At 41.5% G+C, this 26,457-nt stretch overlaps 2 protein-coding genes and 1 long non-coding RNA gene across 6 annotated transcripts in view; 2 read left to right on the top strand and 1 right to left on the bottom strand.

Annotated features, from left to right (window-relative positions):
- Nucleotides 1–2,197, top strand: part of LOC111949253 (myelin-oligodendrocyte glycoprotein-like) — a 56,443-nt gene extending 54,246 nt beyond the window's left edge. Inside the window, exon 3 of one of the 2 annotated variants that reach the window (XR_002875261.1) lies at nucleotides 2,090–2,196. Coding sequence is in view for 1 of the 2 variants with exons in the window: in XM_023965988.1 (XP_023821756.1) it covers nucleotides 2,090–2,113 (24 nt within the window). In the remaining variant the exon portion in view is untranslated. Of the gene's footprint in view, nucleotides 1–2,089 lie in introns of both variants that reach the window. The other variant, XM_023965988.1, reaches the window with a different exon arrangement.
- A 4,518-nt stretch (nucleotides 2,198–6,715) lies between these two features.
- Nucleotides 6,716–9,374, bottom strand: LOC105358671. The gene is made up of 6 exons (XM_011494329.2): nucleotides 9,049–9,374; nucleotides 8,869–8,961; nucleotides 8,745–8,780; nucleotides 8,147–8,249; nucleotides 8,024–8,074; nucleotides 6,716–7,501 (listed from the first exon to the last, which is right to left on the bottom strand). Exons 1-6 carry the CDS (start codon nucleotides 9,362–9,364, stop codon nucleotides 7,324–7,326), a joined length of 777 nt encoding a protein of 258 aa, XP_011492631.1. The 5' UTR covers nucleotides 9,365–9,374; the 3' UTR covers nucleotides 6,716–7,323.
- Nucleotides 9,375–16,408: 7,034 nt separating this feature from the next.
- LOC105353765 lies at nucleotides 16,409–23,995 on the top strand. 3 transcript variants are annotated; one of them, XR_002875264.1, is made up of 3 exons: nucleotides 16,409–16,953; nucleotides 23,015–23,069; nucleotides 23,732–23,995. It is a non-coding gene; the product is annotated as an uncharacterized LOC105353765 (long non-coding RNA). The 3 variants fall into 3 exon arrangements; XR_002875265.1 differs by lacking the exon at nucleotides 16,409–16,953 and adding an exon at nucleotides 22,308–22,360; XR_002875263.1 differs by lacking the exon at nucleotides 16,409–16,953 and adding an exon at nucleotides 22,314–22,421.
- Nucleotides 23,996–26,457: the final 2,462 nt, after the last annotated feature.

The following is a 26,457-nucleotide window of genomic DNA, read 5'->3' as shown; positions in this document are numbered from 1 at the left end:
ACATATTAATAAATATTGCTTTAAAGGGAGTGGAAGGAAGCAAATTTATATAATCACTGTAACCATTTTATTACATGATTTATCAATATCCGGTTCCTAGCTTTTATCAGACAGAATTAAGAATCTTGAAGTATCAATAAAGCACATGACAAATATGAATTACTTAAATTATTTTGTATAAATTAACTTTTAGAAATCAACATGACAATGAAGTATCCAAATATATAAAGATTATGTTACTTATAAAAGTCATTGGTATGATTAAAAAAAATAATACTATATCAGTAAAGTAGACAAAACACTGTTTCAGGAATTTTATTAGCAAAATTTGATCAAGTTTTAAAAGTTAATAATATATGCAAAAATATGCTACATTAGGAAAAATCATGAATCAATTTATCAATTTTTTGGAGCAAGTGAAGTAATATCATTAAGAGTCAATCAATTTAATCATTTTCAATAATTGATTAATCATTTGTTTTATTATTTTTTAGTATTTTTATATATGTTTTTATGATAAAGTAATGCTGTGAAGTAAAAAAAGGGTCCATATTTTGTCGAATGTTTATGGTCTGGATCTTTTTTCCTGAGAAGATGCTGCTCTATTTGGTTTACATTTCCTCTGGATGGAGGAGCAGCTGACAGACGTTTCCATGGAAACCACTTCCCTCTTTCTGCTTTGATCTTCTGTCAGAAATAGTCAGGAAGATGTTGGAGCTTTGATTGGGTCTTCTGGTGTTCCAAAAGAGGACGATGTCACACTAGACACCAGAAAAGTGTCTCCACTTCCATCATTCCAGAGTCCGTCCAGGAAAAACCTTCAGCTTTCATTTCCAGTTGGTTTTCTGGAACCAGCAGCAGGACCTCTGCTGGGATTTGAGCAGAACAGAAACAAAGCTCCTGAAATCCAGGAGACGACTGCAGCAAAGTCAGACGGATCCCAACCGTCAACTTCAACCTGAGGAGCTGAACATCCAGTGGGCAGATGAAGGAGCTCTCAGGCATGAAGTCCACCTGAAACCAACAAACTTCTGTCCAGAAAAACATGAAGATGTCTGATGTCATTTCTGATGGTTCTAGCGTGGAGCTCCATCCCTGTAGGACTCAGTCTGAGAAGATTCTTCCAGCAGCAGCAGCAGGACCTTCAGGAGAAAGGAGGTCAGAAGCTGCAGCTTCAACCTTCAACCTTCAGTCAGAGCTGAGGAAACACCTTCTAAGGTTGGACCAGAACCAGAGGGACGCTTCATTTAAGGAGGAAGTCATTCACAGTCCAGAACCAGGGAGAAGAAGACCAGGAAGGAGTCCATCCATCAGAGGAACAGATCATGGAGATGTTGGAGATCAATGCAGGGAAGCAGATGGAGACGCTGAGAGGAGGAAGAGTGATGATGCTGCTGAAAGGAGGAAGAGGTTGGAGACACCAGGAAAGAGGAGGAAGACCAAAGAGGAGGTGGATGATGGAGAGAAGGAGGACATGAGGGTGGAGGATGCAGAGGAGAAGGTGGGATGGAGGTGAGATGATGTCACTAAAACGTTGGATTAAATGGAGTCAAAATTCTGTTTTTTCAACAGTCTGACCCTGTTCTGGTCCTCTTTCACAATAAAAGTCCAGGTTTAAAAAGTTGTCTCTTATTTTGGAAAAAACCCATAAGTGTTGAACTCTTCCTATGATGGCAAAGTGAAAATCAAGTTTCATTGAAGTGATTAACATGGTCACACCTATGGTGCACCAATAACTGCCTTATTCACGTCAGAAAAGCTGCTGTTCATGTCTGATTTTGGTCATTGACTCTGAGTCTTTCAGAGATCCAGTCCTGTGGATGTTATGGGGGGAAAAGTTCCTGCTCCGTGGGACCCCTAGTGGACGATCATGACACTACAATGACTGATCAGGTTACAGCAAATCTGTGGGGAATGTCACCTAAAGGAGTAACAGCAGCAGAACAGACTTCTACTCTCCTGTCTCAGTCTCGGTTCATGATGTCTGCAGCAGAGTTCTGTTGTGTTTCTGCTTCTTTTCTGTGGATTTCTGCATGTTTGTGGTTCTGGTTCTGTTCAGTTTCTAACATCCTTTGTTTTCTTCATGTAGGGTCAGAAACCTCCTCTGGTCTGAAGACATCCCATCTCTCCAATTCTGCTTTGCTCGTCTTCAAGGATTGAAGAGACTTTTCAGAATAAAGATCAGGATCCACTGCAGTTCGCATACAGGGAGAGAGTAGGGGTGGAGGACACAATCCTCTACTTGCTACACTGCACCTATTCTCACCTGGATGAAGGAGGTGACGCTGTGAGAATGCTTTTCTTTGACTTCTCCTGTGCCTTTAACACCATCCATCCTCACCTGCTGCAGCAGAAGCTCACCAGGATGACTGTGCAACCATTCTTGGTGTCCTGGATCATGGACTTTTTGACCAACAGGGAGCAGTATGTCCGCATGGGGGGGTCTGTCTCCAGTACCCTCAGCTGCAGTGTAGGGGCCCCACAGGGGACAGTGCTGTCTCCTCTTCTTTTCTCGCTGTATACGTCCGACTTCCGCTATAACACCTCAACCTGCCACATGCAGAAGTTCTAAGACGATACAGCTAAAGTGGCTTACATTAAAGGAGAAGAGGAGGGGGAGTACAGGCGGCTGGTGGAGGACTTTGTGGCCTGGTGTGGGGAGAATAAGCTGCAGCTGAACATCCAGAAGACCAAGGAGATGGTTCTGGATTTCAGAAGGAAAGCCTGAACTCCTCAGCCCGTGCAGATAGAGATAAAGGGAGTAAGTGTGGAGATGGTACAGACTTACAAGTACCTGGGGGTTGTGTTGGACCACAAGCTGGACTGGACTACCAACACGGACCAGCTCTACAAGAAGACCCAGTCCAGGCTGTACTTTCTCTGGAGGCTGCGCTTCTTTAACATCTGCACTAAACTGCTCCACATGTTTTATCAGTCAGTGGGGGAAAGTGCTCTCCTCTATGCTGCTGTGTACTGGTGCAATACCAGCAAGAAGAACATCTCCAGGCTCAACAAGATCATCAAGAGGGAAAGCTCTGTGGTGGGACTGAAGCTGGATCTTGTGGAGGAGGTGGCAGAACAGAAAAGTCTGAGCAGGTTCAGGGCCATCATGAGGAATCCCTCACATCCCCTACATGAGGCCTTCACCAGCAGGAGGAATACATTCAGCAACAGACTGCTGTCCCAGCGCTGCTCCACAGAAAGACTGAAGAAATTGTTTGTTCCTCGTGCCATCGGGCAATACAATCCTCTGGCAGGACATCTTAGAAGCAATTTCTTGTAATTCTTGTTTTTATTTATTTATTTAATTTCATTTTCTTACCCACTGTTTTTTAAATTATTAATCTTTTTATCTGTTAATCTTTTTAGTCTTTTGCTATTTTTACCATTTTTATTGTTTTTAATATGTGTATGTGTTTTATGAGTGTGAGCAGATGGCCATTATTAAATTTCCCCAGGGATTATTAAAGACCTTTTCTATTCTATTCTATTCTATTCTAAAGTTCTACCTGGAGAACTTTTTTTTTTTTTTTCTAACTTGACCTGTCCAACAGCTGGGCAGACAGATGAGAACTGATGGCCTCTTTTGTTGGACATATTTTATTTTAACAAGAGGGGTTATTAATCTTCAGACAAACCAGAGGTATGTCTGAATAAACCCCTTTTGGAATTGAGGCCAAACTTTATTAATTTCAATCATGTTTGAAAATCTTTGGTGTTGGACCGGACGGAAAAGGAAAGAAGGGAAGAAGAGAGAGGGATTTAGAGAGGGGGGGGGGGGGGGGGGGTAGGACCATAAAGCAGCATAGAGCAGACAGGTTTACTGGTTGTTTATCATTACGGTAAGGTTCAAATGTAGTACAAAAAGGGAGGGGCCTGTCCACACACACACTGAAATGTTATCAACACACCTGCTAGCTGCAAAAATGTCCACCTGTCAACATGTACACAAAACAGATAGTGTTCACGAACGCATACCTATGCCTTTAAACCAACTAGTGTGAAATCTTATATTCATTCAATCATGCAAACTATTAGTGCAAAGGTGAGCTAACACCTGTGCTCAGGTGAGTGTTTATGTTCTTCTAAAATGGATGTTGGAATGTGAAAAGGAGGAGGAGCGCCCAGCCACCCCCACACCCAGACCCCCGCCGCAGCAGCAGCGGCAGCCGGAAGCCCCCAACGCCACACGGCAGCAGGCAGGGGACAACCGCCCCCCGGGCGACAAACCCGCCACCCAGGCCAGGACCAGCAGGACCGCTGCGAGGCCCCCAGAGCCAGAGAGCAGGGAAGCACAGGGTAAAGAGAGCGGCGCCCCAGCCCGACCAGGAGAGCAGCCCACCCCGCCGCGCCGGAAGAGCCCAACGCAGGGTCCCACCCGAGAAGGGCACCCACAGCCCCAGACGAGCACCCCATCACCACCCAGGAGTTCCAGGCATCCCCCCGCCCCAACCCCAGATACGAGCCAGGACCCCCCAAGGGAAACCCACTCCGCACTCCAGGCAGCCACCCACCCGACCCACGGTTGGTCCAAGGAGGAGCAAGGCAGGGGCCAGCCACCCCCACCCCGGAGGGGAGCACCCCGGGGAAAAAGGGGGGCCCACAAGGGGTGTTGTAAACATGGCCCGACCGGGCTCGGCCACTGTTGGAAGTTTGGCGGGGCCCAGCGCCCAGGGGCAAGGACCAGAACCCACCCACAGGGACACGGACACCCCCCGGCTCAGGTGTAATGTGACCCCCCCCCCCCCCCCCCGAGCGGAAAGAGCACCGCCGGGCCCAGGAGACCGGCACCCAGGGGACACGGCAGCCGTTGCCAAGGGACCCGTACCCCCCACCAGGGAAGGGGTAGGGGACAGATGGTCCTAGGTCCCACCTTCCTTGCAAAATGTGTGTGCGTGTATGTGTGTTTGTGAGGGTGTGTGTGTGCGCATGTGTTTTATGTTGGAGTGTATATTTTGAGGGGGCAAGGGTGTGTGTACTAAGGGGGGTGCAGTTAAAATTGGCGGGTAGGGCACTGATGGGACATCTCCTGATTACTCACCTGGAGAACTTAAAGTCACCGACCTCGGTCCATCCAGGAAAACAATAAGTCACATTAGCATCTGCCCCCACGGTTAGCAGTAAGGGGGCAACGGTTGACAGATGAACCGGGATCCATCAGAAGCCACGGTTCAGCACACGTGAACTGGAGAACCCCACCCAGTGGCGTTCATCATCTAGTAATCATCTGTTTGTGTTTTTCAGAATAAAATGCACCAGAATGCACTTTTGTTTATCTGGACGTCTTGGTATTTTTCTAAGAATATCTTGAGTTCAGAAATGTCTTTAGTGTTTTTAGAAATCGTCCTCAGTGAGAAAATGATTGCAGTGATTTCTGGTCTGTGTGTGTTTGTAAATACTTGATGTATTTTTGTATGAACTATGTGTTTGAAACATGAAATAAATCCTCTGTGAGCTTTAATCTGGTAGTTTTGTCCTGTTTTTTCCTTCTTCCTGACCTTAAACTGATCTGAAGCGTGACTCTGAAAGCGTGACTCCATCCCATCAGTGAGTCTGGGATCCGCTGCAGACCTAGCTAGGACTCTAACGCTGAACGCTCACATCTTTCTGATGCTAGCGGAGTGTGGCGCTCAGTTCAGTGGGAACACGCGTGTGCAGTGATGTCACAGGATGTTCCATCGGCCCAAGTGTTTGACGGTGAGGATGACGATTGGCTGACAGCCATTGACCAAATACACATCTGGATGTTGTGGTTGATTTCTGTTGGATGTCCTGTTATCTAGCCACACTTGGATTGCAGCTGAAGTCAGATGATTCTGGATCATCCATGAGGATTTCCTCCAGGATCTGTTCCATGGTGTGTGATTCATGTCACTGTTTCCTGAAACCATCAAGGAATGTTTTCTGAAGATGATCAATCATCAAGAAGATCTCCATTTGGTTCCTAAAACTGATCTGCATTGATCTGATCAGAACTGGATTCTGGAAACTCTGCAGAACTTTCAAATGAATGAACTCAGTAGGGGTGGATTCTAGAAATTCTCTTCTTTCTCTCCTTTTCCAGCAAGAAATCAACATCTTGACTTTAGTGAATCATCTCTATGTCATCAATCTAATGTGACTGAAGTGAGTCTTTGTTTGTTTCTAATCAAAGCATTTGATTATTTCTGTAAGGAGTTTGATAAATCTGTGTGTTTTTTCTTGTATTGTCTAGAACTAAACCAAATCAATCAATCAATGGATGTATTGGGTCTCTGTTCTGGATCCTTCTGGAAGGTTTTTCCAACTGTGTCTTTCAGAGGAGACAACAAAAAGTGAGTCCTGAATTCTCTCAGGATCTCATCTTTCTGCAGGAAGGATCAGTTTCTTACAGCTTCAATTCTTTAGTTTCTCTTTTCTACACATCAAAGCAAACGTCCTTTCATGGTTTATCATATTTCTGTTTTTGTTCGTGTTCAAGGAGGAAAATTGTTCATCAGAATTATTCATATTTATGATTTATTTACCTATTTTTCATTATAGTTATCGTTGTCTGCGTATTTCAAATGTTTGTACATAAATATAAAAAAGAGAAATGTGGGTTTGAGCGTCCTGCTCACGTCTGCCACCTGCTGTCCGGGAGGGGAACCATCCATACAGGTTTGCTCAAAGGTTCTCTGGAACTTCAACTCCATTGAAATTCTTCTGCCATAAACAGAAGACATAAACACAAAGATCATCAACCACAATCAAACTTTATTGATCTCACCAAACAGGAGTTTTTAACCTTCAGTGGCTGCAGCTTCAACCAGAAAAAAACTGGGATTTGTAGTTTTTAGAAGAAAAAACATTTTTGGATGATTTTCTTAATGTTTTCAGTTCTGAACCATGACAGCAACAATCCCATTGAAGCCTCACTGAGTTATTTACTGTCATTTATTGTTTTTAGTTTAACACTTGGAAATAAACAAACAAATAAATAAAAATCATTTCAACAGAGAAACTAGAAGAAAATGAACTAAAAATATCAGTCCAGTGTTTCAGCTGCTATGCTGGTGGTGTTGGCCTGATCTCAGGCTCAGCTCACATCTGTTTGTGTTTCTGTTCAGAAGAAGTGGCACAATAACACCATATTCTATAGAAATGTATCAGTCGCATTAAACGCTGTTTCTATAACAAAAGATCAGAAGCTTTGTTCATTGTTGAAAATAAAGCCAATATTTATTTATTCATTTCTGAACTGAGAATCCATAACGTTCAAAAACATTTCTTCTAATTCATGTCAAATGTTTCAATTCAATAAGTTATTATGGTACAAATCAGTGCAGAATCTTATACAAAAGGTCAGAGGTCATTTCTTTTTCCAGCTGCTGCTTCTGCTCCTCCTTCACTGTAGTGATCTGGAACATCTCCATCATGACTTTGATTCAGATGATCATCTATGAAAGGCCTGGAGACCTGTTCAGGGTCAGCCCCCCCTCCATCCAACGCTGGCTGGGAAGACTCCCCCTCCTCCATGATCCTGAACAGAAACAAGCAGGTAGAGAACATGGATGGATGATAGATGGATGGATGGATAGATGCATGGATAAATGATGGATGGATGGATGGATAATTTCATATAAGTTACATATTAAGCAGCAGTTGTGATACAAAGGAGCCACTTAATGTGGTGTAAAGTATCGATCAGTCAGATTTGTAACCATCAGTGGTTTGTTTTTCTTTTGTTACAGCAGCTTTCACAAAAACAGCATCAAGACTTTCTGATGAACTTTGCTTTTTTTTCTGGTTTTCTTCTTGATTTTCTAGATGTTAGTTTTAATTAATTATCTAAAACCTAAACTAACTCTGACAGCAAAGCAGAACCAAAGTTTTCAGTCAGTCTCTTTCTACAGAATCTTGATCTCAGTACAGTTTAGTTTAGAAGATAAATTTAGTCCAAAATATCATCACTTGATTAAAAATGAGGATAAAATAAGAAAGAAAACTATGTTTTTTAATTTTGTCTGAACAAATGAATGAATGACATGAACATGTTTCTCACCTCAGAGCGATGGAAGAAGAATCTGGTTGGAGATCAGTTCTGTTTCTGTTTCTGAACAAAGAGATTAGAAGTTAACAGTTCTGTTCAGTAAAAACATTAAAAGGTAATTTATTTATGACTGACCTCCTGCAATATCTAAAAGCCAGGATCCCCCCAACAACAACAACACCAAGAAGAACACCTCCAAGAACTATGGCAGTGATGTCACCAGAGCTCAGAGCAGATCCTACAGGACAGAGATGATGAAAATGAAAAGAACTGAAGAATAGAAAGTATAATAAAATTAAAGTTCATATTTTATGTCCCTAAACACAAAATGAAATATATAATTCGCTATTATAAAAATTTATATTAAATCTAAAAAAAAAAACGGAAAGGAGTACACCATATCAGAAAATGATTAATCGGACACACACATACATGCACACACACACCCACACACACAAATCTTTAAAAGTGTCAGACATGATTAAAATGATTTGGTTTTACCAAAAAAAAACTTCCATTGAAAAAAGTAGAAACTGTGTTGGTGTACACATGCACACATTAAAACCATGTAAATTCAAAGTTTTTAAGTTCAACGTTTTTTTTACAGTTTTTTTTACAGTGTGTAAGGTGACCATGGGTGTCCAGAAAGGTAAAGTGTTATTATTGTTATTATTCTACAAACCTCAGTCTCAAAGGAGAAACAGGAAGTGTCACTAAAAGGTGTTTTCCTCACCTGTTTGGTTGTCTGTCTCATTGTTCGTCTGTAGAACTGATCAGAAGTCGTGTTAGATCATATTTAGCTGATTACGGGTTAGAAAAAAGTGTTTTTTTCATTCTGGTCTAAACCAGCAGCTTACTCTCTGTCGGGGTGACAGTTGAAGCTTTGACCAGCTTCTGCTCATGTGGAGAGTTGTTGTAGTTTCCTTCATCCTCCTTGTTCATCTGTGGAACTGATCAGAAGTCGTGTTAGATCATATTTAGCTGGTTTCAGGTTAGAAAAACTGTTTAGTTCATTCTGCTCTAAACCAGCAGCTTACTCTTCATCGGGATGACGTTAGAACATATTCCATACTCAGGAAGACAGCAGCTGTAGTTCCCTTCATCCTGCTTGGTGACGTTGGTCAGTGTGACGGTAAAGGTTCTATTCCCCTGGGGGATCAGAGAGGTCTGGCCTTTGAACATCAGGTCTTGATCGTCAGGGTTGTCCCCCTGACTCCGACGAATGTGCAGATTTTTTGAGCCATGTTTACATTCCAAGGTGACAGCCGACACGTTAAAGGGAGGTTTTACTCCACATGACTGAACCATGTTCAGACTTGACTGAGCTCGGACCAACAATAGAGAGCAAACCATTTCAGATGAACCTGAAGAAAAAAGTTTAAGTTTAGTGGAACATTTTATATGTTTAAAGAAAACAACCACAGATGTCTGCACATGCAAAAAAAAAAAGAGTCTTTGTGTTTCTGGTCATATATCTTTATTATTTTTTGTGTCAGAGTCTCCCTGCAGCAATGAGCCTCTGGTAGAGGTTCCTCCTTTATTTTGCATGGTCTGTAGTTCTGTACTCATCAGTGAGGTGTTCTTTTGGTAGGTCCGGTTGATGTTTTTTACTGAGGAACCAGCTTCCTGTTTGTAGGTGAACTTTATTCCTCAGTGGTTTTATGCTCCCTCTGTGGTGTGTGTTGTTGTTTCTCCTCTAAAGAAACATTTCAACCTGGAACCGTGCCTCTGTCTGCGGTGAATTCCCATATTCTTGGAGGCGTCTGGTTGCCTTTTCATCTTATCTTTTCGTTTGTCAAAGCAGGAAAGTGTTTTCTTTAAAGCTCCTCATGGAGGAGCAGCTGAAGCAGCTCCATGAATCTGTGGCTCTGAAAAAGGGAGGCAGCTGTCAGGGACTGGTTCAGCTTCAGCTTCAGCCTCTGCTGCTGTGATGTCATGAAAACGTTCAGCAGAGAAACTAGTTTAACCCAAAATGTCTGACGTGTTCAGAGGAAAGACCCGGACTGCAGCTGGAGAACCTGCATACCTTTGTTGTTCTCTAAAGTTGCAGAAACATGGTTGCTTGTAGCTGGACAAGGACAAAAAAGGGGAAAATGTATATTTATATTAACTCTGGACAACATGAATTCAAATAAAATGTAATGAATAAACTGAAATAACTGCTCCATGCTGGTCTTCTCTTTGCTGCTTAGAGATTCTTTAACTTCATTCTCCTCAGCTCAATAATTATTGCATGAAAAGTCTGAGACACATCTAACTATGGAGGAGCAGAAACCTGAACATATCCTCTATCTGCTCACCTGAAGCACACAGCTGCAGCTACTTTGCTTTTTTATATGGGTGGGGGCACATGTAGAAGACCCCAAACTAATCGAAATCCTAACAGTTAGTGGTTCTCATCACCTAAGTGGTTTCAACAGCCAAAGGAAAATCTAAATGTTACAGCAAACCCTCCTCATCCTTTTGTTTTCCACAAAAAGTACAGAGTTTTCCAAACTCCCCCCCCCCCCCCCCCCCCCCCCAACTGTGATGAGGGTTCAACCACGACAGGGCAGAGTTGAAACTTTCTCCATGGCCATTGAAGGAACCACAAAGTTCTCTTCAATCACAGCTTGAGATTCACATTCAGACTTTATTTAGCTTTGATCAATATTGACATTATGTGACATACTACACACTATTTACACACTACTTACACACTATTTACACACTACTTACACACTATTTACACACTATTTACACACTATTTACACACTATTTACACACTACTTACACACTATTTACACACTATTTACACACTATTTACACACTATTTACACACTATTTACATACTATTTACACACTACTTACACACTACTTACACACTACTTACACACTACTTACATACTATTTACACACTACTTACACACTATTTACACACTATTTACACACTATTTACACACTATTTACACACTATTTACACACTACTTACACACTATTTACACACTACTTACACACTATTTACACACTACTTACACACTACTTACACACTATTTACACACTATTTACACACTATTTACACACTACTTACACACTATTTACACACTATTTACACACTATTTACACACTACTTACACACTATTTACACACTACTTACACACTATTTACACACTACTTACACACTATTTACACACTACTTACACACTATTTACACACTATTTACACACTACTTACACACTATTACACACTATTTACACACTATTTACACACTATTTACACACTAATTACACACTATTTACACACTACTTACACACTACTTACACACTATTTACACACTACTTACACACTATTTACACACTACTTACACACTATTTACACACTACTTACACACTACTTACACACTATTTACACACTATTTACACACTATTTACACACTACTTACACACTATTTACACACTATTTACACACTATTTACACACTACTTACACACTATTTACACACTATTTACACACTACTTACACACTATTTACACACTACTTACACACTATTTACACACTATTTACACACTACTTACACACTATTTACACACTATTTACACACTATTTACACACTAATTACACACTATTTACACACTACTTACACACTACTTACACACTACTTACACACTATTTACACACTACTTACACACTATTTACACACTATTTACACACTATTTACACACTATTTACACACTATTTACACACTATTTACACACTATTTACACACTATTTACACACTATTTACACACTACTTACACACTATTTACACACTATTTACACACTATTTACACACTATTTACACACTATTTACACACTACTTACACACTATTTACACACTACTTACACACTATTTACACACTATTTACACACTACTTACACACTATTTACACACTATTTACACACTACTTACACACTATTTACACACTACCTACACACTATTTACACACTATTTACACACTACTTACACACTATTTACACACTATTTACACACTAATTACACACTATTTACACACTACTTACACACTATTTACACACTACTTACACACTATTTACACACTATTTACACACTATTTACACACTATTTACACACTATTTACACACTATTTACACACTATTTACACACTATTTACACACTACTTACACACTACTTACACACTACTTACACACTATTTACACACTATTTACACACTAATTACACACTATTTACACACTACTTACACACTACTTACACACTATTTACACACTACTTACACACTATTTACACACTATTTACACACTACTTACACACTATTTACACACTATTTACACACTAATTACACACTATTTACACACTACTTACACACTACTTACACACTATTTACACACTACTTACACACTATTTACACACTATTTACACACTATTTACACACTATTTACACACTATTTACACACTACTTACACACTATTTACACACTATTTACACACTATTTACACACTATTTACACACTATTTACACACTACTTACACACTATTACACACTATTTACACACTACTTACACACTATTTACACACTACTTACACACTATTTACACACTATTTACACACTACTTACACACTATTTACACACTATTTACACACTATTTACACACTACTTACACACTATTTACACACTATTTACACACTAATTACACACTATTTACACACTACTTACACACTACTTACACACTATTTACACACTACTTACACACTATTTACACACTATTTACACACTATTTACACACTATTTACACACTATTTACACACTACTTACACACTATTTACACACTATTTACACACTATTTACACACTATTTACACACTATTTACACACTACTTACACACTATTTACACACTACTTACACACTACTTACACACTACTTACACACTATTTACACACTATTTACACACTATTTACACACTACTTACAGTAAATAATACTTCCTCCAATCCATTCTAGTCTTCAGAGGCTCCCATCTTTCAGGGTTGAGATGTTTCCTGCTTTAACGACGGTTTCTGATTACAGTTAAATCTATTCACTCCAATAGTAACCCATTGAATACAGAAATACCCAACATGTGAAAGGAGACTTTTCCCTGCAACCAAAGCAGCAACTAAAGTTGCTCCATGAGTTCATAGAGCCTGTCATGCTGGTTGTTGGTTCAGATTGGTTTTTATAGTTGACTTGTTTCATTATATTTTAATGACTTGATCCACGTGTTTCTACTGTCAAAGCGTCTTTGCAGCCTTTTCTAGTGTGTGGTGCAGATGGTGGTGGTGGGGGTGGGGGTGGGGGGTCAGGTGATAGAGGCACTCAGCGGTGTGTTCAAGCACGCTCAGACATATGAGTTTCAGTAATAATACATCTTTGTGTGCTCATTAATTCTATGGATGTGACGGTAGATCGCAGGCCATCACAGACAAATAAACCAAACAAAAACTCCATCAGTGAATCATCCTCAGTGTGAAATACGTCACTTGATTGACATGCAGAATGGCCAACTAAACATCCTCTGAGACATACATAAGTGTTTTACCAAACTGAGCGCACTTTCTTTTACTTCTTCTCTATTTTTACATCTATCTATCTATCTATCTATCTATCTATCTATCTATCTATCTATCTATCTATCTATCTATCTATCTATCTATCTATCTATCTATCTATCTATCTATCTATCTATCTATCTATCTATCTATCTATCTATCTATCTGTAGATCTTTTGGATCTTGTCCCTTCAAAAGTAGCTCACACTAAAAAAGTGTGCCACTCCTGCTTTAACATGTGCTGAAAAACCAGATTTGGTGCATCAGCATGGGGGGGGGGGGGCACCTGGGGTGGCACGTCTGAACACGTGACCCGCTGGACACGCCCCTGAATGCACATGACTGTACTGTGGGTGCAGAATTCTAATCACTGATGGTGTCAGCTTGAAGGGATTCCTTTCTGACGACTGATTACAAATCACTGGAATCACGGCCTCAGAGTGAGAAAAAAATATTTCACCTGATTTTTGGGTGATACTAATATGATATCAGTTGTAAAATTGACCCCCTCATCCCCCCAACCAGATGTTGGTTTGTTGCTTTAGAGCAGGGGGGTCAAACTCATTTTCACTGAGGGCCACATCAGCATAGTGTCTGTCCTCAACTATATATTACATGTATAGAACTTATACATGTAATATATAGTAGTCCAATCCGATATTTTAAGTCAGATTCCCCCTAGATATGAATAAATACACACCAATTTTTCATTTATTTTAAGAAAATATCTGCCACATAAAATGACATGGAGGGCCACATTTGGCCCCCGGGCCTTGAGTTTGACATGTGCTGTAAAGGATCACTGTGTCTAATAAAAACTTCAGATAATCCTCAATTGTTTTGTGTTTGAATTTGACAACACAAGAAACATGAAGTAACAAACCAACAGCAAATTTGGAAACATTTTATGGAACAACAAAATATATCCAAATAGTTGTATTTATGAATTTCTGAAAGGCTCATCATCTTTACTACTGAGGAGGCAGTGATGATCAGGTTTAAAACAGAGGTGTAAATTGTATATCTGTTTAAAAAAGGAACAAATATATTAAGAGATCAATAATGGCTGTAGGACCAGTCTGCAGACAAGTACTGCTCCAACTGATCCCTCATTGGACCCTGAAGTGTCCCTCAGACCTGATTCCTGAATCCATTTCTCCTCTTCCTCACTGTTTTTCTGAAACTTGGCTGTTCTTAGTTAGGAATCTCCCTAAAAGAAGCTCCCAAAGTCTCCTTCCATGAAAGCTTTAAGGTGTATTTCCTGTGACGGTGAGTCGATTGTAAAGTCAAAAACATTCACCATCTACACACACACACACACACACACACACACACACACACACACACCCACACACACACACACACATGCACACACACACACACACACACACCTGAAACATATTGTACATATTAAACATATATATATATATATATACAATAAACATATTGTATGAATAAATGTATAAAAGTACAAAGAAACTGTGTTTAAAAATCGTGTTAAAAAGATCTTTATCTTAGCTTTTTATAAAAACGTCTCTATTGTAGCACAGCTTACAGAGAAGGACCCCCCCATGATTAGTCACACCACTTTTTACTCAAAACTCTACTGGATTGGACAGTAATATGACATGTTGTCATTTTGTTTATACCAAAGGCTAATGATCAAATAGATGTGGAATGATGCCCTGTCAGTGTCTCCCTGTAGTAAAAAGGACGAACTCCTCCCCTCCTAAATGCTCTACACTCTTAGAAACACATGGCTGTCCGTGAGATGAGGATTGATCTTTATCTTCCAATTCATCATTTTATTTGGCTCAAGTATTATTCATCTTTAGATGATATTGAATAATTTGTATCACAGACAGGTTTCACACACCAGAATGGGACAAAAATGTCCTTAAAGGACTCGTTGGGCATCTGAGGACTCCCCCCCCCCCATGCTCTGCCTTTCTCTCAGCAAAAAATAAAGCAGTAAACGTCTAACATATAAGGTTAACATTGATAAAAACTATTCTCTAACAGCCTAATGATCACAGAATTAGCAGGAACTCACAGAATGACAGAGTTCAGTTGCTGCAGGAATCAGGATGAGTTTAAATAAAAAGTTTAAAGTTTACCTGAAAGTCCTTCCACCACCAAAGGAATGAAAGACAGCAGATAGAAGATCTTCATGATTCAGAAATCAAGAACGGATCAAAGTGCAAACTGGCTCCTTCAGGGGCTGATGGAATGTGGAGCAAAATGCTTCATGTTTCGTTTGATCCACTCCACGATGTGATCCTGCAGATCCTCCTGAGAGTCCAGGCGGCACGGCAGGATGACATCATCACCAGGAGCAGCAATGATTGGTTCACCTGGAAACAAAGAAAACAGGAAGAAACTTTTCTACTTTTTCTTCTAATTCTATCTAAAGACACATTTCAATCAATGATTCCTGATGATTATTCATTTAGTCAAATGTTTTCAGTCTTTCACCTCATTTCTACCAAAACAGTTTCTACTTTAAAGTCTTTGATCACTGACTGAATACTCAGTTTCTGAGGAACATTTGAGGAAAACAAACTAAAACATGGTTTGGAAAGATTCACAGCAGAAGTTTTGGTACAAATTTAGCAGACTTTTACTTTTAAATTAAATCTAGAGTTCCACATACAGAGAAACTGTGTGTCAAATCTTCCAGATTGTCATCATTTTGTGTCTAAACAAACTTTCTCCAAATTCAGACGTTAGTTCATTGAATAGTCTGTAGAAAGAACCACCACCATAAAAGGTGGAAGTTTCTAAACATCAAACAGAAACTTGAACTAAAGAACAGAACATTCATGAACTTACCTTCAACATGTGAACAGAACCAGAACCACACACATGTAGAAATCCACAGACAAGAAGAAGCAGAAACACAACAGAACTCTGCTGCAGACATCGTGACCAAACCATGACTTAGGGAGGAAGACGAAGCTGCTGCTATAAATTAAAGTTAGAAAAAGTTAGAAAAATGCCGTCTCTTTCCGTTAAAACAGCCTATCAGCAAGGATCGCATCGGAGGTAGGGGCTGTGGCCGTTGATAGGAGAGATATGCAGATTGTAACACGTAACAGCCAATGACAATTCTGCTGCAACACAGGTAGCCAATCACAACGCAGATTTACGCAATCGCGAAATTACAGTATCCTAGCACCTAACCCTTCCCCTTCATTCTCTATGGTAGTTTCAGATGTAATACAGTCTTTCACCACTAGCAAGGTTTTTTTCCACACCGTCTTAGTAGTGAGGAATTTACAGGAAGAGAAACAACAACAATCTTGCGGCCAGAGTTCATCTGATCGCTGTTAAAACACAAGAGCACAACAAGTTAAAGTATGATGTAAGTAAAAAATAATAACAGGACAAAGTTTCTAATCTGAAGACATTTCTCTTCCCGTCATTGTTGAACATGAAACTCCAGCAGTGAGGATAACAGCTGGATGAGAAGAACGTCTTCAAACTAGAAACGTTGAGAAGTGTGTGTGTGTTTTCAAAACCTTTTTCATTTTACCAAAGGGAATGTGGAGATGAACATTACATTTTATATGCTATTTTTAATATGCATAACAGGGGTTACAGTATTTCATTATGCATTTAATGGATTATATATATATGCAGGTTTTTTTGTATTGCAGGAATATGCAAAATTAGAGATCTGAGAAACTATTTAGCTGAAAGATCAGTGGAGACACCTTGGTAGTGAGAACAACCAGCTGGTTGGATTTGGTCTGGTTTCTAAGAAGACCTGGAGGGATGTCTGGGAGAAAAGAGAAGATGGAAATGCATCATGTATCCTCAGTAAACAGTAGGTTTCAGGCAGCAGAATGTTCCTGCTCCAGCAGTACCTGAAGAAGAAAGAGGCTCAGACTCAGAGTTCTTCAGTTCCTGTTTTAAACCTTCTTCTAGTCCCCCAGGTCTGTGGCAGACTAAACGTTCATGCTCATGTTAGGAAACATGGTAGAAAATATGTTTCCCATCTTTTCAGTACCTTCTTTAGAGATGGAAGATGATGGAGAGCATGATGCATTCTAGGCAGTAGCGGTTTTCGCCACGGGCAATACGGGCGATGGCCCTGTCGTGTTATTTAAATTTAGGGAAACAAATAAGGGTCCAACTGTTTGCTTGTTAGGGCGCTTTATTCAAACATTCCTAAGACAGCCTTCAACATGTGTCTCTCGGTCTAGCCACGCTTCCCGCTGCCCTCACACAGCCGTGACGTCATAACAATGCGACCCTGTAGTTCTGTAACCCTTGTGCTATCTTAGATGACCCCCCCCCCCCCTTCCATTGACGTGTTCTCCCTACCATGACAAAGGTGGATACAGGTGGAAAGATTTCATGTAATCCGTGGACACCAGTGAAGATCACAAATCATTGAAGAAAAAAGGTTCAGAGCACTGTCTAGTGGGTCTAGATGACCCACCTCTTAATGGTAAAGTGCCTAGGATAGCACAAGGGATAATTAACAGATTTCCAATTAAACAATGGCATAACACCACATCTCCCCTTTTTGAAATAGAACAAACAATTATTAAACTGTCATTGTTTAACAACCCTTACAAAGAACTCTTCATTGAGGTTGGAGAGTCTTTCTATTATAAAAAAAAACAACATAATACAAAACATTCTTTTTGTCCAACATCGCTGAAAATGTTTCATTATTTAAACAATCTATAAATCCAGTCTGGTTGGTTTTATAACAGCTCCCCCAGACCTGGTTCTGGGGGTAGATGTCAAATCAGATGAGTTCTGGATCAGCGACTCTGGTGGTTGTTGTTCTGGAGCACAACTGAAACCAGTTGCTCTGTGTCGCTCTGGCTCTGTTCGGGTAAAGTCTTCATGGCAACAAGGTGACGTTGATTTCTCCTTACTGTCCCATGAGGTCCTTCAACCATGTATGAGTGAGGGGTTGTGTGTCTGCTCACCACAGCTCCACCTGATCCTAGATCTGGTATCCACACTTCTCGTCCTGGAACAAGTTGGTGAAGGTTCCGTGCTCGATGGCGCTGATTAAACAGCTGTGCATCTTTCATCCTCTTCTTGTTCTCCTTATGTGAAACAGCCTCCATGTCGGGAAGAGCAGGTTGTAGAAGAGCTGGAAATGTCGGCACTGTGGTGCGAAGCCTCCTCCCCATGAGAAGCTGAGCAGGGCTGCATCCGTTCAGTGGAGTAGCTCTGTATGCCAGCAGTGCAAGATAGGGATCAGCAGCTTTCTTCAGGAGTTCTTTTATGGTCTTGACTGCTCTCTCAGCCTCACCATTACTCTGAGGATGTTTGGGACTGCTGGTGATGTAATGGAATCCATACGATTGTGCAAACTCTGCAAAAACAGCTCCAGAGAATTGAGGCCCGTTGTCTGTCACCAGCTGCTCTGGAATGCCGTGGCGTGCAAAGATAGATTTTAAGTGGTGAATCACATTTGCAGACTTTGTGGTTGAAAGCAAAGCGATTTCCACAAATCTGGATGCATAATCCACTACTAGCAGGTAAGATTTAGCTCCCAGCATGAACAAATCTGCTCCCAGTTTTTGCCACGGTCTTCCTGGATACTGGGTTGGCAACAACGGCTCTGCAGGATTATGCCTCTCTTTACTGCAGATCCGGCAGTAGAGAACTAACTCATTTATCTGCTGGCTTAATCCAGGCCACCACACCGACTGCCGTGCACGTTTCACGACTCCTTGGTGACCTTAATGCAGTGTTGTGAGCACCCCATATCTCAGTGAAGAAGGGATAACAAGCCTGTCTCCCTTGAGCAGCAGTCCATCATGTACTGAGAGTGATGCTCGTTCCGCCCAGTAGGGTCTGATTGCTGGTTCACCGTTGTAGTGAGTCGGCCATCCTTGCTCACAGAGTTGCATCACATGTGCACACACACTGTCCTGTTGCAGCTCTTGTTTCAGGTGATCCAAATAGAAGGTGCTTGCTGGTAGGTTCTCCATTATCCTGTCCACATATATATTTGTGTCCTCCAGCAACTCCTTGTCATCGGGTGTTTCATTATTCAACAGGGGAGCACGTGATAGCATGTCTGCCGTCCACAAGCTTTTTCCTGGCACATGCGATATTGAGTAGGAATAACGCATAAGGCGCATTTTAAACCGTTGAATGCGTGGAGGAAGGGCATCCAGTTGCTGGACCCTAACAAACTCAGGAGAGGTTTGTGGTCAGTCTCCATCTGGAAGTGCTTGCCTATCAGGATGTTTCTGAACCTTTCACAAGCCCAAGTGAGTGCTGAGGCTTCTTTTTCTATCTGTGCGTATCTCTGCTCTGTTGGCGTGAGAGAGCGTGAGATATAAGCCACAGGACGCCAATCGCTGCCCCATTTTTGGAGTAGGACGCTCCCTAGTCCATACGACGATGCATCTGCTGAGACTTTACTGTCCCGATTTGGATCATACACGGCCAACACTGGAGGTGAGGCCAAAGAGTCTTTTAAATCTTGAAATGCTTGAGCCTGGTCAATCCCCCACACCCAGTGGTTCTTTTTAGAAAGAAGATCTCTCAGAGGTTTGTCTCTTTCTGCCAGCTGAGGGATGAACTTTCCAAGCTGATTAACTGTTCCTAGAAAACTCCTCAGTTCAGAAACATTTGTTCGTTCTCTCATTTTCTCATCAGGACTGATGCCATTGGTTGAGATGACATGTCCTAAGAAGATCACTTCCTGCTTTGACAGCTCACATTTTTCCACATTCAGTGAAATGCCTGCCTCCTGCAGCCTTTTAAGCACAACATGTAGGCGAGTGTCATGTTCTTCCTGTGTTCTGCCCCAAACCAACACATCGTCCATGTGACAAACCACACCTTCCAGACTGTTTATGACTTCTGACATTCTGTTCTGGAAATGTGCAGGAGCAGAAGCAATGCCAAAAGGTAGCCGCCTAAAATAGTAACGGCCAAAAGGTGTAATAAAGGTGTTGTACTTGGCTGACCCTTCTGTAAGGGGAATTTGCCAAAATCCCATATTAGCATCCAATTTGCTGAAAATTCTGGCTCCAGCCAATTTGCCTAATGTCTCTTCCACTGATGGCAGGATGTATTTTTCTCGACACACAGAAAGGCTGAGGTGTGTGAGATCAACACAAATACGCACCTTGTCTGTTTTCTTTTTGGGTACCACCACCATGCCAGAACACCATTCTGTTGGCTCCTCTATTTTGCTTATCACACCTAAGTCTTCCATGTGGGACAGTTCCTGCTTCACTTTGTCCATGAGCGGCAATGGAACTCTCCGAGGTGTCTTTAATGAGAAAGGCTGAGCATCTGGCCTTAACTTGATGTTGTATGGCTGCTTCACTTCACCAAGACCGCTGCACAGTTTTGGGTAGCTGACTTTTAGTGTTTCGATGCTGAGCGTGTCTATTCCAGTAACTAACTCCAACCTGTGGATAGCAGGTCTTCCCAGCAATGCTGTGTGCAGGTGTTTCAGGATGTACACATCCTCTCTTGCTTCTTTAGCTCCTTTCCTTAGTCTCATCTCTGTGAACCGAGGACTTCCAACGGCTTAAACAGAGGCTTGGTTGGTTTTTGAAGAGTGGGTGGGCAACTGTCTCTGAAGATCTATTTGAACACCTGAAGTGGCAAAACTGTGACATCAGCTCCTGTGTCTATTTTACACACTCTCATGTAATGTCCCTTTTTTCCACATACATGACATACTGTTTCATTAGCTGGACACTCACGTTTTGGATGTGGTGATGAACTGCTGCACTTATGACACTGTGCATTTGGTCTACTGTGTTGAGGCCTCCACGATTTGCTCTGTTTGACGTCTGGATGTGATTTGGTTTTAAACTTTCTGCTGCTTTTGTGCACCCTGTCAACACATTTAGCATCTCCTGGCTGTGTCCTGGTGTCACCTTGCAGTGAAGATTGCTGCCTTTTCACTTCCTCGCTCTGTCGTGCCATGTTAATCGCTTTATCCAGCGTAAGATCCGGGTCTAGCTGCATGCGTTCAGACAGGCGTTTATCTGACAAACCGACCACCAGTCGATCACGTATGAGCTCATCATGAAGTGTCCCATAGCCACAGTGTTCTGCTAATGCATACAGTGCAGTAACAGATGCATCCACAGTCTCATTTTCTTCTTGCTTTCTCTTGTTGAATTTTGCACGTTCGTAGATAACGTTTTTCTTCACTATGAAAAATGCTTGGAAGCCATCTCTCCCCCCTTGATACGTCCCTCGTCAGTCTGCAGGTAACACTACAAGTCTTACGTCAAAATACCAGTATCAAATGGTGAGTCATTCATGTTTTTCAAATCTTTTACTATAATAAACTATCAAACGTGTACTTTATGTAACCAGAGGACGCCAGCACAGTCAGATGAGGAGCTCCACCAGTAGCTGCTAGTGAAAAAAGATGTTAGAAAGTAAGACGCTGCATGAAAAACTATCACCATTCATTATAAACAATGTTCTCCTTTGTTAGCCATGCTTGCTAGCTCAATGCTAGCGGGGTTTCAAGCTCTTTTCATGACTTTTATGGATTAACCCTTGTGCTATCTGAGATTGATATGTTCTCCTACCATGACAAAGGTGGATAAAGGTGGAAAGATTTCATTTAATCCATGGACACCAGTGAAGATCACAAATCATTGAAGAAAAAAGGTTCAGAGCACTGACTAGTGGGTCTAGATGACCCAACTCCCAATGGTAAAGTGCCTAGGTTAGCACAAGGGTTACACAAAGTCGAGACCAGATCTGGATCAGTCGCTCCAGACCGGCTCTCTGGATCCTTCTTGGAGGTTGGACCTCATTGATCCTCTCTGCTGTTTGTGTCGTTAAAATGAGAGACGTAAAGAAAACGTAAGTCACAGATTCACTAAAATTTAGTTTCTCCTGCTGGAATGCAGTGGTCCCCAAACCCGGACAGCAAACCGGTTCTGGTATCGATCTGCAGAGAAAAAAACAAGACTTTCCTTTTTCTGTTGTATTTCTAGTCAAATTCTGAAGGAAGTTTTATTTTGAAAAACTACTGGATTCTCTCCTCCACATCCGGTCATTCTTGATGCTTGTGGAGGTTCTGTGTTGAAAATCCATCCACTACTTTCTTAAAGTTGGACGAGGCTGAAGTTGGCGTCTGATTTGTTTCTCTTCCACTTTGACAGTTTTGGGTTTAAGGAAAAATCTGAATGACATTTGAATGTTTCCTGCATGAAACATAAAAAACAAATGAAGTTTAAATCATCTGCAGATATTTGACAGAGGATGAAGATGAACTTTAGCCTCCAAAGTTAAACTGGAAGCTACAAAAATCAGACGCCAACTTCATCCTGGCACAGGCCGGTCCGTGAAAATATTGTCTGACATTAAACCGGTTCAGATGAATGTTTTTATTTTCATTTAATGAAAGCATTAAAATATGCTGACTCATCAGAGCTGCTGCTCCGTCTCTACAGGTGAAGGTTCAAGCAGCCACATGGGGGCGCTAGAGACCTGCTACTGTGACAACCTGTGAGTAGAAACCTGAATAAAGAACTCTCAGCTGATTAAAGACTGCATTAGGAAAATAAATCTGGACTTTTATTGTGAAAGAGGACCAGAACAGGGTCAGACTGTTGAAAAACCAGAATTTTGACTCCATTTAATCCAAGGTTTTAGTGACATCATCTCCCCTCCATCCCACCTTCTCCTCTGCATCCTCCACCCTCATGTCCTCCTTCTCTCCATCATCCACCTCCTCTTTGGTCTTCCTCCTCTTTCCTGGTGTCTCCAACCTCTTCCTCCTTTCAGCAGCATCATCACTCTTCCTCCTCTCAGCGTCTCCATCTGCTTCCCTGCATTGATCTCCAACATCTCCATGATCTGTTCCTCTGATGGATGGACTCCTTCCTGGTCTTCTTCTCCGTGGTTCTGGACTGTGAATGAGTTCCTCCTTAAATGAAGCGTCCCTCTGGTTCTGGTCCAACCTTAGAAGGTGTTTCCTCAGCTCTGACTGAAGGTTGAAGGTTGAAGCTGCAGCTTCTGACCTCCTTTCTCCTGAAGGTCCTGCTGCTGCTGCTGGAAGAATCTTCTCAGACTGAGTCCTACAGGGATGGAGCTCCACGCTAGAACCATCAGAAATGACATCATCAGACATCTTCATGTTTTTCTGGACAGAAGTTTGTGGGTTTCAGGTGGACTTCATGCCTGAGAGCTCCTTCATCTGCCCACTGGATGTTCAGCTCCTCAGTTTCCTCCAAACAGCAGGTTGAAGTTGACGGTTGGGATCCGTCTGACTTTGCTGCAGTCGTCTCCTGGATTTCAGGAGCTTTGTTTCTGTTCTGCTCAAATCCCAGCAGAGGTCCTGCTGCTGGTTCCAGAAAACCAACTGGAAATGAAAGCTGAAGGTTTTTCCTGGACGGACTCTGGAATGATGGAAGTGGAGACACTTTTCTGGTGTCCAGTGTGACATCGTTCTCTTTTGGAACACCAGAAGACCCAATCAAAGCTCCAACATCTTCCTGACAGGATTTCTGACAGAAGATCAAAGCAGGAAGATGGAAGTGGTTTCCATGGAAACGTCTGTCAGCTGCTCCTCCATCCAGAGGAAATGTAAACCAAATAGAGCAGCATCTTCTCAGGAAAAAAGATCCAGACCATTAAAACATGAGGGTTCATCTTTTTATTGATTTCACAGTTTTACCTTCACAGTTGTTTTTCTGCTGTTTCATTTCTTTCTTAAATCCAGTGGTGGATCGTACATTACACACCTGGGCCTTCAGTAAACCTACGTCTGAATCATTTAACCCCTCATGAACCATCTTTATTTCTCTAAATAAACTGTATAAACAAAACTGTAAAGAAATCTCACCATGCAACTACAGCCAGCACAAACACATTGAAAACAATCACATACATTATGAATATTATTTATTATGGTATTTATCATAATAAATGTCTTCACTTGGGTTTTCACCTTAAACCTAACTAAATCCTCCATGGAGTACATCACAGTCAGTCTGTTTAACCGATCCAGAAGTTCTCTGTGGATCTGTGTCAAACTGGACGAGGCTGCATGTGACTTCCTGAAACTTCTGTCCAATCAGAAGGTTTGAAAAGTGGGACATTGCCTTGGCCTGCTAGAAGGCCCTGCTGACACCATCTCAAAATCTGATTGGTTGAAAGAATGAATGACCGACATTGATTTCGCATCACAGGACCTTCAGAACAGAGAGTGAAGGCCCTTACCCTGCCTGGCAAAAAAGTACAGCTGAAATGCGATTGGTTAAATAGTCCAATGTGAAAATACGTCTGTCTGGAAGCAGCATAACCATCATAAACACAATAAAAGGGAATGGACGGACCATTTGGGATGATTGAATGAGTATGCATGGACAAAATATTATTACTACATGTGTTAGGGTTACGTAATTATCGTTTTCTTACACGCTAATCACAGTAATATTATGGTCTCAATTCTATCTTTGAGTAAGAAAACAATGACGTGGGAAGCCAGAACTCCTCTGTGACAGACAAACTCCTCCTTCTGCAAAGTCTAGCAAAAATTCTCATCTCCTGTGTGGTTCTTCTCTTTGTTAGGGAAAAGTCAGAACACTGACAACATGATTCAGTTATTTGTTAGGCCTTCAGAGAAGGTTTTGAAGGCCCTGATGGCCCACAACTCATTGATTAAATACATAAATGTGAAAGTTTTGAACTGTGCGGTTTGCATTTATTTGTTGCAGAGGTAATAAGAGTCTAGATATCAGAGCAGCTTCAGGAAAATATCACCAAAAAAATCACAGCTAAGTGAGCAAAATCCTTCCTATTATAATAAATACCAGGAACGGGTTATTCTTTCAGACAACACAATATCTCCCCTTTATGACACGACCTCTTGAGGTCACTTTCAGTTTGAAAAAACCCTGAGACTCTCAGGTTTCAACTGTCTGTCTGTGTTCATTTCACTTTGTTCTGGTAGAACTTCCAACATTTTAGCTCACAGACACCTTTGATGTTGTCTAGAAGAACACCAAGAACCACAGGAACCTGAACAGACCTGCTGTGGGTCGGTTCCTGAAGGAGAACATGAACCAAACTCTCAACACTTCAGATCAACCTGGATCAACACTTCAAACCACTGAGATCCACAAACATCGTCCAAAACCTCAGACCTTCAGACTTTACGGTGATCCAGCACACCTTCAGAGTTCAGGAGTTGAGAACCGCAGAAACAGCTCCAGAAGGTTCTCCAGATAAATGAAGGAGTTCCAACCATCAGGCAGAAACGGGTCAGAACCAGAGCATCGTCACGTCTTCATGGACCAGTTTCCATCCACGGTAACACAGCGGTGACGGGCGTGTAGCGTCTCCATGTGGCTGCAGCTTCAGAAAGTCTCTTCAATCCTTGAAGACGAGCAAAGCAGCTTTGGAGAGATGGGATGTCTTCAGACCAGAGGAGGTTTCTGACCCTACATGAAGAAAACAAAGGATGTTAGAAACTGAAGATTCCTGCAGAAATCAGAGAATTCAGGACTCACTTCTGGTTGTTTCCTCTGACAGACACAAACACAAACAGCAGAGAGGATCACTGAGGGAAAAAGTCCAAGAAGGATCCAGAGAGCCGGTCTGGAGCGACTGATCCAGATCCGGTCTCCTCCTGGATCTGGAGTGGAGATGATGTCAACCTGGGATGTTTCCATGGTTGGAGCTCTGACTCCGTTTGACTCTGAAACAAAGAGATGACATCATCACCAGGAGCAGCAATGATTGGTTCACCTGGAAACAAAGAAAACAGGAAGAAACTTTTCTAAATCTGAGTCTTTACCTCCAAGTGAAAATGTCTTCTCAATGTTTGATTTCTGCTTCTAAAAGATCCAAAGTATTTCTGTCCACATAGATATCAGACCAAAGGACATGG

The sequence above is a fragment of the Oryzias latipes genome, chromosome 18 (genome assembly GCF_002234675.1).
Source record: "Oryzias latipes chromosome 18, ASM223467v1".
Taxonomy (NCBI): domain Eukaryota; kingdom Metazoa; phylum Chordata; class Actinopteri; order Beloniformes; family Adrianichthyidae; genus Oryzias; species Oryzias latipes.
Note: the sequence above shows the minus strand (reverse complement) of the source record. Positions and strands in the feature narration are given on the sequence as shown.

Excerpts from the sequence above, each read along its gene's own strand:
- LOC105358671 (XM_011494329.2), bottom strand. The coding sequence starts at position 9,364 with ATGGTTTGCTCTCTATTGTTGGTCCGAGCTCAGTCAAGTCTGAACATG. Across the intron at positions 8,781-8,868 it reads AACTGTCACCCCGACAGAGA|TTCTACAGACGAACAATGAG; the intron begins GTAAGCTGCTGG and ends ACTTCTGATCAG. Across the intron at positions 7,502-8,023 it reads TCTTCTTCCATCGCTCTGAG|GATCATGGAGGAGGGGGAGT; the intron begins GTGAGAAACATG and ends GTTTCTGTTCAG.